This window comes from Lepisma saccharinum, chromosome 29 (assembly GCF_977018435.1).
Source record: "Lepisma saccharinum chromosome 29, izLepSacc3.1, whole genome shotgun sequence".
NCBI classification, from domain to species: domain Eukaryota; kingdom Metazoa; phylum Arthropoda; class Insecta; order Zygentoma; family Lepismatidae; genus Lepisma; species Lepisma saccharinum.
Genome location: NC_139257.1, coordinates 43,332,137 through 43,347,893, shown reverse-complemented (window position 1 = coordinate 43,347,893; position 15,757 = coordinate 43,332,137). Strand labels below are relative to the sequence as shown.

At 37.7% G+C, this 15,757-nt stretch overlaps 2 protein-coding genes across 7 annotated transcripts in view; one reads left to right on the top strand and one right to left on the bottom strand.

Moving 5' to 3' along the window:
• Cand1 (Cullin-associated and neddylation-dissociated 1) overlaps positions 1 to 6,283 on the top strand; it is a 135,866-nt gene extending 129,583 nt beyond the window's left edge. For both annotated transcript variants that reach the window (XM_083114945.1, XM_083114944.1), the window contains one exon: positions 5,517 to 6,283. In XM_083114945.1, coding sequence (XP_082971071.1) covers positions 5,517 to 5,647 — 131 coding nt within the window. In that variant the 3' untranslated portion in view covers positions 5,648 to 6,283. The remainder of the gene's footprint in view (positions 1 to 5,516) is intronic.
• Positions 6,284 to 10,734: 4,451 nt separating this feature from the next.
• Positions 10,735 to 15,757, bottom strand: part of LOC145981333 (uncharacterized) — a 292,919-nt gene continuing 287,896 nt past the window's right edge. For 4 of the 5 annotated variants that reach the window (XM_083114544.1, XM_083114543.1, XM_083114546.1 and 1 more), the window contains one exon: positions 10,735 to 12,421. In XM_083114544.1, coding sequence (XP_082970670.1) covers positions 12,251 to 12,421 — 171 coding nt within the window. In that variant the 3' untranslated portion in view covers positions 10,735 to 12,250. The remainder of the gene's footprint in view (positions 12,422 to 15,757) is intronic. The other variant, XM_083114545.1, reaches the window with a different exon arrangement.

The window sequence follows — 15,757 nt, the reverse complement described above, 5'->3', positions numbered from 1 at the left end:
TGACCATGCGCTAGCTGAGCGAACGTGTCAGAAGTGGTTTGCACGGTTTAGAAGTGGTGATTTCGGCCTGGAAGACCAAGAGCGACCTGGACAGCCAAAAAAATTTGAAGACGAAGAATTGAGAGCATTCCTCGATCAGGATTCGTGTCAAACGCAGGAAGAACTTGCAGAAGCATTAGGCGTTGATCAAACAACAGTTTCCAAATGCCTCAAAGCCATGGGAATGATTCAAAATATGTCACATTGGGTTCCACATGAATTGAAAGACAGAGACGTTGAAAGACGAAAAACCATTTGCGAATTGCTGCTTCAAAGACAGAAAAGAAAGGGGTTTTTGCATCGCATTGTTACTGGCAATGAGAAGTGGATCCATTACGAGAACCCGAAACGAAAAAAGGCCTTGGTGAAACCAGGTGAACCAGGTCCATCACAACGGAAACGAGATATTCACTGTGCAAAGGTTATGCTGTGCGTATGGTGGGATATGAAAGGTGTGGTGTACTATGAGCTGCTGCAACCGGGTAAAACTATTACTGGAGAACGTTATCGACGACAATTAATGCGTTTGAAGCAAGCTCTGGCCAGGAAACGACCAGAATGGGAGAACAGACATGATAAACTTATTTTTCAACATGATAACGCTCGCCCAAATGTCGCAAAACCTATTTAGAAAATGTCGGATGGGAAGTTTTACCCCACCCACCGTATTCACCAGACGTTGCTCCTTCCGACTACTACTTGTTCGATTGCATGAATAACGATTTGATTGGACAGCGGTTCACTTCTTCAGAAGATATCGAAAAATGGGTCTCTGACTGGATCGCTTCAAAGGATGAGGACTTCTTTCGCCACGGAATCCGTAACTTGCCTGACAGATGGGCGAAAGTGGTGGCTCGCGATGGACAATATTTTTCTTAAGGTGTTTATGTATTTTGTGTTTGAACTACAGCTTCAATGTGTGCGTAACAACCGCACGAATTAATTCCTAGACCAAATATATATATACTATAACCAGTTCATTCAGATGTACTGTTATATAGGCATTAAAATATGTTAAGTTTGGTAATTTAAATCTTCATTTTTCAGTGGGGGCTTTTATTTAATTGTTTTCTCCATAATTAATCACCACTCATTCCGAAATTTCATGGAAATCACAGCTATAGTTTAAAAGTTATTCAATATTAAAAAAAAAAAATTGATACGTGTTTTATTTATTTACATACTGTTATGGAAGCATTGCAAAGAACAGGTTTGTAGCTGTAATTCTGGTATTTGGCAATCTTTCTTTGCTAATTATTCCTTACAGTTGTTTTATAGTTTTTTTCCATACATTTGCAATGAAAACTGGCACAATTTGAAGTTCATTTAATATATGGATCAAATTTGTCAAAGAAAAATGCTTTGCTATAGTTCATCTTAGTTCATGGCAATTTTGCAGTGTTGCCGAATCACTCTGAACAAAAATCTGAAAAATCGTAATAACATAATGATAAAAATTATACAAAATAATCTCTTTTGGGTTAGCAAATAATAGAGAAATGCCTTTAAATTATATAAAATATAACTTTATTGCATATTTGCAATGTAAAACTAAGTATACAGCAGTTTGTGTCAAAAACAGACATTCATGATGTATAAAAAAGAATTCATTCATTGGTCTGTGTGTCCAAATCTCAACTTGGAGGTGATGGATGCCTGGATCGAGGCTACTTATGAAAAATGTCTCCCGAAAAAGAAGTGCAAATGAGCGTTGGAGCAATAAATTCTTATTTTGGCAGATATACGTGGTCTGTTAGGAAAGTAATGAGACTGGCAACACTGTGCACGAACCGGCAATGCTGCTGCCCCCACCTTCACACGGCAGGTAGGTGAATGCTTGCCATTGTCTCAGTACAAGTTTCAACTTGCTACAGTTGCTACACGATTGTTGAGAGCGTCTGACGTGAAGTTGTGTTTGTGAGGTGCGTTACGAAAATGGACTGGCAAAAGTTTGAACAACGTTGTGCCATCAAATTTTGTGTTAAGCTTGGCGAATCCGCCACTGTGACTTATGACAAGTTACAAAGGGCTTATGGAGAACATGCACTATCTAGGGCACAAGTGTTCAGATGGCAGAAGTCCTTTTTAGAAGGCCGAGAACAAGTGGAAGACGAACCTCGTGCGGGAAGACCTTCAACCTCAAAAACGGATGACAATGTGGAAAGAGTGAGGTCAGATCGTCGATTGACGGTGAGAATGATCAGTAGTGAGTTAAATTTGAACGTGTGTACCGAATGAAGTCCTTGCAAGACCCAGGAAAGGGTGACCAGACATTGCACGCACTTGGATGCTGCACCACGACAATGCAGCATGTCACACGGCAGTCTCCATCAATGAATTTTTGGCAAAAAGAAAGCATTCCAGTGGTTCCTCAGCCCCCTTATTCGCCGGATCTCAGTCCCTGTGACTTTTTTTATTCCCCTTGCTCAAAAACACTTGAAAGGACGCCATTTTGATACTTTGGATAATATCCAGAAGAGCGTAACCGACGAGCTAAAAGGTATTCCAGCAGAAGCCTTCCAGCACTGCTACGAACAATGGAAACAACGCCTCCATCGCTGTGTAGCTGCCCAAGGGAACTATTTGGAAGGGGATAACCTTGATTTCTAAAAATAATAAAATTCATCGTTTACAGAAAATCAGTCTCATTACTTTCCTAACAGACCACGTAAGTCCAAATTTATCAGAAATAACCTAAATTAAGACCAAAGTAGTGGTTAGTGAACAGATTTATTCAAAAGTTTCAAAAACAAAAGTGAAAATATACAAGTAAATCATCTTCACACTTCGGGAAGACAGGGGAGTTGTGTAATAGTGATTTCACCAGGAAACATGGACAGATAAGTATTTGATTGATACAGCTCCAGGTAAGGGAGGCTGCAATCTTTTTCGTGAACTATAAGTAAGCATTCAACAGTGATATTATTCAACATAGAAACAAGATTCTAAGAAGATTAATTTGGTAAAGAACAAATATCGCCATCAAAGGATATGAACAGTACTTTCAAATTTAAACTGTACTAATACTTTTGTGACAAACTTGGAAGATTGCATAAAAGTACCTTTATTCCCTATTATGTGAATTTAATATCACCTACTGTAATAATTGATGTAAAATTACACATAGGCATGACCATGCAATGAGTATACATATAATTATTGTGACCAATACAATTTCTTAAAAATTTTATTTGTGATTGTATATTAAAATGTAGAATTATTTTTTTTAAACCTTGTTTCTTCCAAAGAGTATCAAAGATACTAAAAATACCTGAGTGTGAAATATAACTCATGTTAAATTGTCTAATTGTTATTTCAAGCTTGAAAGTGTTATATATATATATATACCGGCTGGTCCAAAAGTCCCGGAACGGTCACATATCGTGAGAAATACACATCGAATCGGAAAACGAAAAAATACGTGTTTAATAAGTGAAAGAAAGCTATTCAATAATATCACACTTCATTCCCCACCCCCGCCCTCTGGGGGTGGGTGGGGGGCAACTGTGTAATTTTAAATGGAAATTCCCATTTTGCATTGTAGAATCGGAAAGAGGACTTCATTCCAAGTCCAACAAGCTATCAACCATCCTCCTAGCTCAATTAGGAGCGGAGATATAGCGATTTTAAATTGATGTTCTGCCCCTAATTGAGCTAGAGTGAAAGCAATTGCAGTTTCGGAATCTGCAATCGATTTCACTCTAGCTCAATTAGGGGCAGAGCAGAGAGTCCCTTTGAAATTTTTTTGGGTTTTATGATTTTTTTTTGGATTTTTTTTGGGGGAGGAAATTTAAAATCGCCATATCATGGTTGATAGCTCGTTGGACTCTGAATAAAGTCCTCTTCCCGATTCTACAATACAAAATGGGGGTTTCCATTTGAAATTTCACAGTTGCCCCCTGCCCCACCCCCAGGGGTGTGGGTGGGGAATCAGGTGTGATATAATTGAATAGCTTTCTTTCACTTATTAAACACATATTTTTTTGTTTTCCGATTCAATGTGTATTTCTCACGATATGTGACCGTTCCGAGACTTTTGGACCACCCAGTATATATGAAGTCTTAAGTGTGTATGTTAGTAACTCTACTGGTATTTGAGTCACAAAGTGCTAGCTAAATTTTAACAATTGATGAGGCGGGAACTATATTCTTAAAATAAATTAATATTAAATTAGCATTTGAGTTCATCAAATACGTATATTACACACATTGTTTTTGTGACTGTCCAAAATTGACATTCACAATTATTGTGAACTTTGTTGAAAATATTAAGGTGTTTGCAACATTGATACGTTTTTCATTTGTTGCAATACGTGGGTTGAAATTTTAACAGTGGCAACACACAGGTAGATTAACAGTAAAGAAATTAAGTTTATTTCAATTTCACCATGTGTTCGATCAATACCTAGCATACCTCAGAGCAAATGAACACTCAACATGCAGCTGAGCAGAAATGAGAAACTGTTCCCCTGTCTAATGATGGTGGTGTCACATAAGAATTCCAAGTGCAACGGATCATTGCAAGGACTTCTGGAAGCTTGTGGAGAGCGTGCACCACAATACGAGGGCAATGATAGGGTGGATAAAAGCCTCCAATGAGGGATATCAACATGTAGCAGATTAATAATTCTCTGAACGTTAGTGGCAATGATTTTATATTAGCATGCAATGCTAATTGAACATTATCCATCGTCCAGAGCTTTAAACTATGATTACTTTAACACTACATTTTGAGTCTTCAGGAGAACAAATAAATGTCAGGCTCTGTGTGCACGAGAGGGGGTTTGGAGAATCTTACATGCTTGAAAATGGAACTGTTCGTTATTGATAGAGGCACATATTTTTGGTAAATAAAAAAGCAAAATTTCGGTATAAAAACTGAGTCAATTTCGGGTTCAAAAGCGGTAAATAAAATAAAATATCGGTGTTATAGCGGTGAAAAATTGGATCAAAAGTGGTATATAAAAAGACATATTGGTTTTAAAATTGTGAAAATAATCCTAAATTTGATTTAAAAACTACACTTATTCCACAGAATTAACATTTCACTTCTAATAGCCCATTTATGTAGTTACCCGAGTATTAAGTTTATTTCTGTGTAGAGGAGTCAATTTTTGTTTCTCCAATATTAACAGCAGAATTAATCAATTTTCCGGGAATTGCATAACTCTCAGGATAATTCAGACCTCAGAAGGTGCCGCGTCAGTGAATAAACCCTAAATTTCGTGTTTAAGAGTTAATTTCGCTTCTTGCAGTTCATTTTGCATTATTTCGTGACAAAACATGGTCACAAAATGCATCTCACACCTTTCAAAAACATGAAAAGTTAACACTACAATGTGTTTTTTCAAATTTAGTTTTTTCGTCAAAAACGAAATATGCATGCCCCTAGTTATTGAACACACAAGTCAAAATAAATATTTTGTCTGCACACTGTAATGATTCTTATAATAAAATTATTTTTTTATCTTTTGCAGATAAAAATCCTCAACTAAATGAGTTTGTTTCACACATCAAATCAAATCCGGATCTTCAAATGATCTTTGATTCTATTCAGAAGGACTCCAGTGTTATTTCTCAAGACACCAACATGATGGACTTAAGTTGAGATTGGAAGAAAGAAATTAAAAAAAAAAGTTATTGTAAAGCCAAAGGACTAAATTGAAAGTGTTTGTGGTTTATGTGGAGGTCCTGGGAAAACTTTTCATGGCATTATAAGATGCCGCTTTTCATTAAATTCAAATCTGGACTTCATTTACAACGTATGCAAAATATTCACAAAGTGTAAATGTGGTGAGTTTCCCTTTTCAAAGGATATGATTTGTGTTTTATATATTTAAATTATTTCGTATTATAATTGCTTTATTTTTCATGTATGAAGATCAAGTTCATTTTGTTTTGTTGTTGTTTCTTTCAAAATTTCAGTTACTGTGTTTATTTGTACAGAGGAATGTTGGATGGAAAGACGTGTGGAATAATAATCTACATGGCAGTTTGCGTGTTCGAGGTTCTGTTAGCTGGTATTCATGCAGAAGACAATGTTGTTTTGAGACTGATTGCATTAGATGCTGTACAATGTGATACTGTGAGGTTATAATACAGCTTTCACCCACATCAAAGCTTAAACCCTGCTGCATTCTTCAATGGAAGAAGGCCTTAAGTGAAACTGAAAAGTGAAGCTTGTGCATATAACAGCATGATTGATACAAAAGAAGTAAAATTGAAATTAATAAAGTTTAATTTGTACAAATTTTCATGATGTTTCTTTGCGTGAACACGTTGTTGCAATAAATGTGATTTTTTTCCGTCTTTCATGAGCATTCACTTTGTAACTATAGAATTATAGCTGGGACGACGGCATGGAGATTATCTTTATGGCAGTGACCCTCTGCTGCCACATTTACCTGCAAAGGAACTTGAGGTCATCCAATTATGCCCTACTGCATGGGCAAGAAGAAGCGGCAATAAAATCGCTCCTCCAAGAAGCAGCCAGCAGGGAAACAGGATTTTGACAAAATAACCGTTTTGTGCTGTGAATGGACACTGGTTGTTACGATGGCTGGAGAATAGTGCATCCTGTGGTAAGTGTACCTTACTTTGTTTTATGTAGTTGAACACATTTTACAAAAGGATGTTTCAGAGAGAGTTCCTACTAAGTGGTTATTCTTGCTTTGGATGTGAGCAATTCCAGGTTGGATCTCCATTGGGAGCTCCGAGACTGGTTTAGACACAGCATCGTCAGGACTATAGAGTGTGTCAACCTTAAAAGTCAGTATGGAAGTAAATGGAGTACTTCCCTCTCTCTCTCTAATACATGAGTTTTGCCAATAGCTCTGTCCTTCTCTACCACCGCTGCATTGTCAGATGTTACAAAATTTACAAAATATAAAAGTAAAGGGTTTCAAACAGTGAAATCATTATCCTGTAGAGTTTTTTATGCTCTATTTACTGACGACATTATATAACCTGTCCTAAATTCATGTGATCTGAATTTTTCATAATTATGCAATTTTGCAAAATGCTTAATTTTTTCTAGTAAATACTTCAAAAGCCATAAATATGAAACCGCTTGAACAACTTCGCCAGTTTTTTTTCTATGGGATCTATGGTGTTTGTAGATACGTTCTTCTTCGCCAGAATAAATTAATTTGCTTACGAAGAGAGTTTTATATATATACAGGGTGTCATTTTAATGGCACCCACGGACCACATATTCGTATAGAGGACATGAAAACAAACAACTTTTCTCAGTAACATTTTTCTCGTTGGTGCGTAGATACGACGCTACAGCCGTTCAAAAAAAGACCGTTTTGCCGCCTGGATGCTGGCAACCCAACACAACATTTGATCGTATCTGTGATGTCATTTCCTGCAGCGAAACAGCACACGGCAGGGTTTCAAGTAACACGCAAATTTTGTGAAAAATGACAAACTACCAACCACATTATTAGCTGTAAAACGAAGCGAGAAACGCGTCCAGAAGACCGAACATCATAGCCTACCAGCTAGAAGATCAGCAGTAATCTCCGAAGAAGGGAGAAGTGAACCAACGATAGGAGAATGGTAAAAAAAAGTATTCAAAATCAAGTGTCAATATCAGATTTTGTCTTAGCCTACATGTCAAATATCAACAACAATAAATTTTATTGGACTTACAGCTTACATGTGGCTGTTTACGCCCAGCTACATGTCAAATATTTGCAAATCTCGTTGCAAGGTTGATATCTACAGGTTTGTGTCCAGATTCCATGTGGTACTTTTGTGCTGATAAGGGAAGTATCAGAGGTTCACATTGTTACATTACGGCTTAAACACGTACAACCACAGTAACAATGTAATGATGAATCAGTAGCAAATATACTGCCCTGTTCGCAGTTGCAAACTAATACATGTGTATCCAGTGCATAGATAAAACAGTCGTCGGAGAGCTTGTATCACTACTACTTATACGAGTATCCCTGTTTTTTCAACCATTTTTGCCACGTCTCATAATGCCCTGAATATACATTATATTATGTGTTGCTTACCTTTGGAATTTTTAGATCTTACATTTCTATTTTGTCATTTGTTCAGTGTGTCACAGACATCTAGTATCAGAAGGACGAAGTGGATAGACTAAATTGTAGATGCCAACTTGGTAACTAGATTTGCAAATATTTGACATGCAAGCTGACACAAAATTCGATATGACCACTTCCACTTGAATTCTATTTTCTTTCTACCATTTTTCGTATTGTTTGTTTACTTCCTGCTAGGTTACAGAACGTGTTTTCTCATTTTCTTTTACGGTACATAATGTGGCTGATTGTATACCTATGTCATGTTTCACAGAATATGTGTGTTCCTGGCAACCCTAGAACGCATCGCTACACGACGGGATATGACGTCACAAATGCAATCAAATCTTGTGTGTGGTTGCCAGCATTCAGGAGGCAAAACAGGCTTTTTTGAACGACTGTAGCGCCGAAACGATGCACCAACGAGAAAAATGATACGGAGAAAAGTTGTTTGTTTTGATGTCCTCTACACGTTTCCGTGGTCCGTGGGCACCATTAAAATGACACCCTGTATGTATTTTGTAAAAATCATCAGACCGTAACACAAAAAAGTTGGTTAGCGAGAAACTTTTCGGTTTGTCGCGATACACATGCAGACCAAGCGAGAAAAGTGTTGACCATTGTTTGAAGTTATTTCTAGAATGCATTGTTACTACACAGCACCGTTATTTATTCTGCAATCGTAGTTTGTTTATGCGGGCTGTCTCGCGTATCAAACTCATTGCGCGCCACCAAGGTTACAATTCAGTTGCAGGCAGGTGCCCCGGTTCATAGGAAGTGAGGTGTGCTTTATTTTCCGTAAAAAATGTATCTTAATGTTTGTTTTTGCATTTATTTAATTCTGTTTATGTAAAGGATACAACATTCAACGAAAGAAGTAACAATAGTTGCTTGTATTACACATATAATGCAAATGTAAAACGGTAAATAGTTACGTCGAAATATAAACATTTACATGCAAATCTTGGGGTAACTAGTTTTTTTTTCCAAAATGCATCAAATACTTAGATTTTGATGATTTCCTATACGATATTAAGGAAGTAAATTTGTTGCAATCATTAGTGATTAACAGTGACTCGATGCGACTCAGTTTGTTGATCTGGCAACGCCGCGCTCCATTTAACCCATACTGACTTTAAGGTTGAGAAGCTCGATAAGAGTACTGGAATCAGGGCTTTTTGCTAGAGCTCTCAATAGCTCACACGGGCAATGCTAGATGACATACAGAATTGATAGGTCTTCCCCTTGAGTGAAAACTGCTCGAACGAGCAGAATATACTCGAACCTTATTAGTACATGCATTTCCATAATTTGTATATGGTAATGGATCCCCAAATATAGATTGTGAAGTAAAAGACTAAATGAAATTGAAAAATAAGTGAACATAGTCATAATCTCCATGTTAAAATGCAGTTTTGTATGTTAAAATGCAGTTTTGTATATCTTACCGAGATATGAGGAAGTGAAATACATGATTATGTGCTGAATACCAAGGCTGACATTTTATGTTTCTACGATTATTGTCACATTAAAATGTTCGATTGAATGTTATAACTGCATTTTATTATTTTGCAGAATGGGATTCTCTTTTCGGTAAGTGAACAATGAGGTTCACTTATTTGTTGCACTGTGATACAATATTTGTAATTGCTTAGGCAGGTCTCTCAGCAGGCGTAGCCATTTCACGTTTCGGTCTAGATATTGCATTTGAGTCTTACATAATAATATAAGGAATTATTATTTAGAATTGTAATTGCATGGAGTGATTTCCTTCCATGTATGGGTTTTAGGATAACAGTGATGTTTATTAGGTTCTGAAATACAGGACAAAAGTGGTAGCACTCTAGTGAGGAGCTCCTTGAAGAGAAGTACGAGACTTTAGTCTGGAAGCCAGAAAATAGTAACTCAATGAACCGACCACAAGTCACCCAATACTTGGATGGCTTTGACCCTCAAAAGGCCTGCTGTGCCACGGAGTTGTTATGTTTCAAGCAGAACACCACTTTCCAAATATTCAAGTTAACATTTGGGCCTCTTCGATGGCGCATGGTAGCATTGTCACCTTGTAATCAAGGGGTCCCGGGTTCGATACCTGGTTAAGGCACTGGTGGACCAACTTTGAACTGTAGGTCCTGTCCCGATTAGCTTACCTGTGCACAAAGTGACTTATAAAACTCAAGTTAACAATGTAAGTGCCATAAAGTAACTTGATAATATTTTTCTGTTATGGTTAATTTTAAAAGTTGCTAGTTAGAATTTTTCAAAAAGTAACGTACTTCCGAACACTTATGCTATAGTGCAGGAGGCCTTAGAAAGATCGCTTCGCGGGCTTACAGCAGACGACAATATGGGGGTGTGTCTGTGAGAACCAATCAGGTCCGCGAATGAGCGAGCCCGGTTGCTACAGCTAGCTCGCTGCACCCTCTGCCTCTTGCTACCTCGGCCTGTTTGTTCGGCTGAGGAGCAGACGACACGAGAGTATCGGCAATAGTGTGCGAGCGACGTCTGCTGTTAGCCCGCGAAACGCTCTTTCTAAGGCCTCCCGCACTACACCCGACCAGAAAGTTTACCAGTTGAGGCAAAATGAAGTGTCAAATAAGTGACTGGGGTAACAACTAAAATAAGACAAATTGTTCTCCATACAGTTTATGGCTCAACAAGTTGTACAAACACACTTTTTGACAAGACAGAAATCTACAAAATATTGTTGCCTAATAATACATTCAAATAATCAAATAAGGAGCGCATTCTTGTACTCCAATAAAACCCTAAAATGGACTGCAAGAAAGGTTTGATTATGAAATTTCTTTTAGGATAGAAAGAGCATACTCCACCTATCCTGTATAAAATGTCATACATTATGAAACATACAATTCAATCATCACAATATACATACACATTTACATTCAAAGACTTATCACTCTGTTTGCTATGTAGTATCTCTTCCCCATTGAGCAGACATAGATTATGTTGAGCGTAGCAGCCACCAGGGTCAGGTGACAACTGTATGCAAAAAGTGGGACGTGGATTGAAATATCCCAAACACCATTACATGTCTTCAGTTGTAAAGATACATACTCTGAAGAATGAATGTGTGTGGAATATATGCAAATTGCAAGTCTAGTAATTACGTTTTTATATTCTTACCAAAGTAGCGTCACTTTAGGAATGATATTTTTTTTAATGAATTTGACACTATTTTTCAACTGCTTGATTCTGCAAGTCATTCAGTTGTAATGGAAAATACCTAATCGGCCAATTTTCAAAAAGGTATTGAGTGGAACTACTTTAATACAGTAATGCTACTTTATTACTCTTAACAATGCTTACACTGCTGCACTATGAGAATATTTTGAAGGGTCTGGGAATAAAAATACCTACACTGTGCATACGTTATTCTCCTTTTTTAATGAAAAGTGTGGGTGCAAGAGAACATCTGGAAATATTTCCAAATCTCCTGCTGACTTCAATGGCAAACTATTCTAATGTTAATACAGTTAAAATGCTTATTTTCTAATGCTAGAATTCTACCAGACTGATTCTTGATGTTTAACACAGATATATAATAGTACAACAAACAAGAAATATGACATATCTACATTATAATAGTCACAAATTCACCCAGATATGTGAAATTTAATGATAATGGCAAAACTTTAATGAAGTATGTACAAATAAATATGAGAGAGGTAATCAAAAAGTTCTGAAAATGAATTTTATATTAAATCATGGATGCACTTTTTAATTTCACAGATGTTTATAATCAGGTATGAGCATCTTAAAACAATCCTTATAAGATTTCCTTCTAAAATAAAATGTCTGTAGGATTTTTCCTAGAGCAAGGGGAAAAAGTATTGTGTCCAAGATTTTATATTACAACTGAATTATTGTGAAGAAAACAAGACCGTGATACTAAAATAATGTCCATTGATGTAAATATTGTCTGTAGCATGTGTTGGGACAATAAAAATATTATGCTACAAACTTAATTGGTTACAGATATTGTAAGTACATACAGTATAAAACAGTATTCAAAGTTAGGATTGGCTAATGTAGCCAAATTGCATTTACACATCCTGTAGCATTTGTCTGATATAGTCACGAATTACCACTGGATTTTACAATACGTCTTTTTAGATTTTAAACTTAATGTGTCAGGCATCTTCTCTGTACTGTTCATCAAAAGAATAAGCTTTGACTGGTCGTTTTCGAACTCCAGGTTGTCCATATTGTCTTGAAGAAGTGCCTGGTTTTGGAGTTGCTTCAGTTGATGATTTTTCTCCGAGGGGCCGTGAATAGCTGGTTGTCTGACTGATGTCACTAGGCTGTTGAAAATTAGGAAAGATTATCATTAAATCTCTACTCATTAAATTTCATAGACACCAGAAGAAATTTGTTGTACTGTGTGCCATTTTTATGCTTGCACGGAACTTGTTTATTTGGTGTTAAAAAAATGTATGTGAAAGTATGCACATCTGCTTTATGAGATTAAATAGACCACACCAGGCTCAACTTCATCGTATAACAAGAGAAACATGGCAAGATCAACTTCCTGGACGTCACCATCAGCCGCACACTTAACAAATTCATAACCACTGTCTACAGAACCAGATGCAGACAACCCGTGCATACACGCTCTTTCCAACCATCCCCCAAAACAAGAAGCTAATCTGTGGCTGAACTTTTATCGAAGAGCCTTCTCCTACTGTTGCAGAGAAGAATATCTACGAGAAGAGATAGACCACCATCACTGGAATAGCCCTGAAACATGGCTACACAGAAGCACAACTTTCCACTTGGTGCAGTACCCAGCCACAATCAACCTCCAAGGGCAAATATAAGTAGTTTGTCTTCCTCTACCATCCCACCACATCCAACCAGCGCACAAACCCATTCCAAAATAGCTGATAAACTAAACAAACACACGGTACTTCATCTCCCCCCTTGATAACCCAGGTGTATATGATGCAGAGGGTGAGTGCAAGGTACATTACATCGGCAGGTTCATCAGATCTGTCAATGAAAGAATCCAACAACACCTAACTGATGCAAAAAACCACAGCCCAACCCAACCCACTACTAATCACATCAAATACCGTAGCCATAAAATCTAAAAGGTACAAGTCAAGCACACCGCCCACACACTCGTAGACACATGCCATAATGCAATTCCCACATGAGCTAAACATCGATAGCAGACAGGGACACTGCACATGGATTCCCCTACTACAACAAAAATAGCAGACGACACGGACGCAGACGTACAGTTAACAACAGCACACCTAGCGGCAGCCGGAGAACTACACACAATAGAAGCATGCCAAGCAACAGTACAACAAGTTCCAACGAGGATGGTGGCAGGGGTCACTGAAGTTAATAGAACAAAGAAGAAAAAAAAAACATTTCACGGATAAAGTGAGTACTAGTTTCTCTGTATTTTAAAGAAGTTTTCTTTACACATAATCTGCCACATTCTTTGTTTACATTCAGAGCAACACCTACAGTCACTGCTGCAGTAAGGGAAATGATTTGAAAGAGACTGGCCTAGGTGATAATACAAGGTTCCATTAAAATCCAATGCCAATGGGCTCAAATCATAAATGCCTATGCCCAATGTTTTTTAAACACAAGCACCACAAAATTACTTCAGCTATTACCTGTTTTATCACCAAATGTACCATCTTACCAATATCTATTTTATGCATTCACTGAACTACCATTCTTGTTTTTATATTTTTTGTATGAATTTAGAATAGAGAGAGCATGAAATGTCCATATTTCAGGTTATTGATTAGCACCCAGTAAGCATAAAGCATACAGGAAGTACAGTGGAACATCAATTACATGTTTTTCAAGAAGCCAAGACGAAAAAAAATTTAATGGGAGTAAATTTTACGACATTCTGCTCTACTGACACCACAAAGTGTGAATGTACAGGATGTCATAAGTCTCCATACAAATGGTGTGACTAATGTTTATTTTTCGTTTTCAGGCTGGTGAACCAATGAACCCGTCATGTAGCATGTACATGCAATACAACCCACAGAATGCAGATAACCCATGACACCGTGGCCAAACTTATCAAGAAATTCAGAAGGACACATTCCGTCGCCGACAAAAGCAGACCTGGAAGACCAAAGACAGCAGCAGATGAACCTGTCCTTCTGAATTTCTTGATAAGTTTGGCCACGGTGTCATGGGTTATCTGCATTCTGTGGGTTGTATTGCATGTACATGCTACATGACGGGTGGTACCACTCCCAGCCAACAGAATGATGTCAATCCGTTCTTCCTTCGTTAGTGCATCTCTTTTTCATTGGTTCACCTGCCTGAAAAGGAAAAATAAACATTAGTCACACCATTTGTATGGAGACTTATGACTCACCCTGTATAATGCAGCAAAACATAATATCCAGGAACATTGCATATATTGTGAATTTGGCAAGCAGTGATGGCAATAGGGTTCCAAGACTGGGGTGCAAGGACTTTCTCTTGGTAGACAAGGTTTAGCATAGTGAAGGAGTAAAAGTGCCCCCCGCCCTCCTTAATCACAGCCAGTGATGGCAAGAAATTCCTATAATTAAAAACATTTATATTTCTCTGGAAATTATTTTTCTTTTCATCAATAGCATGAACACAGTTGCATCACATTGCAATTGTAGGCTCCGTGATCCATGTTTATTTCTCAATGATTTTTGGAAATAATATCTGTATTTTAATGATAATTGCATTTGTAGATGTTGCATTTTATTTAATCAGAAATGTTGAATATACAAATGCTGTCGCAGAGAAGGTGAGACAGATTTTTTCCTGGTTTGGCAACACTGCCTATGGTTTCGGCACTAGTCATGTCGTGTAGGATGACTCATTCCGTAGCAAGTTGTCACATGTTGCGAAACCACGTTAGTGAGCAGCTGTGTTGATTTACGTGGAACGTGTTTCGTTTGCCCCTCCAGGTTTTTGTGCATAACATTGCTTGTCGCGATGAGTATTCAAGATGAACAGCGACATGACATAAAATTTTGTTGGTGTTTAGGGAAAAGTGCAATGTTTGAACAGGCATATGCCGATCAAGACAGACTGAGTAGAGCCACAGTATTACCAAGGAGTCATTGAGACTCTGCGCCAGCACGTAGCAAAGAAGAGGCCGCATTTGAAGAACTTCATATTGCACCACGATAACGCAAGCCCGCATACCGCGTGGGCTTTTCAGGATTACGCGACGAAGAGAAAAATTGAAATTTTCCCGCATTCAGCATACAGCCAGGACCTTGCACTCTGCGACTTTTGGCAATTTCCACTTTTAAAGGCCGCTTTCCGTGGTCGTCATTTCATGATGAACAAAGAAGTGATCACCGCAGCGCAAGTTTTCTTCAGTTCGCTACCTGACGACGAATTTTCAAAGACATTCACAAAGTGGCAGGAGCGTATGGACGCTTGCTTAGCTGTCAATGGTGCCTATTTTGAAAAAGATGTACGTCTACTCGATATGGCTGATTCTGAATAAAAATTTTGTGGTTTGTAATTTTTTTGTTTCATTTTAATGATTCTTGGAGAGGTCCATTTACATGTTTGTCTTTTAACTGCTACGCAGTCACGACTTTTTGACCTATTGCTCTCATTTTGGTCTCAATCGGCAGCTAATAAACCAAATTTTCACC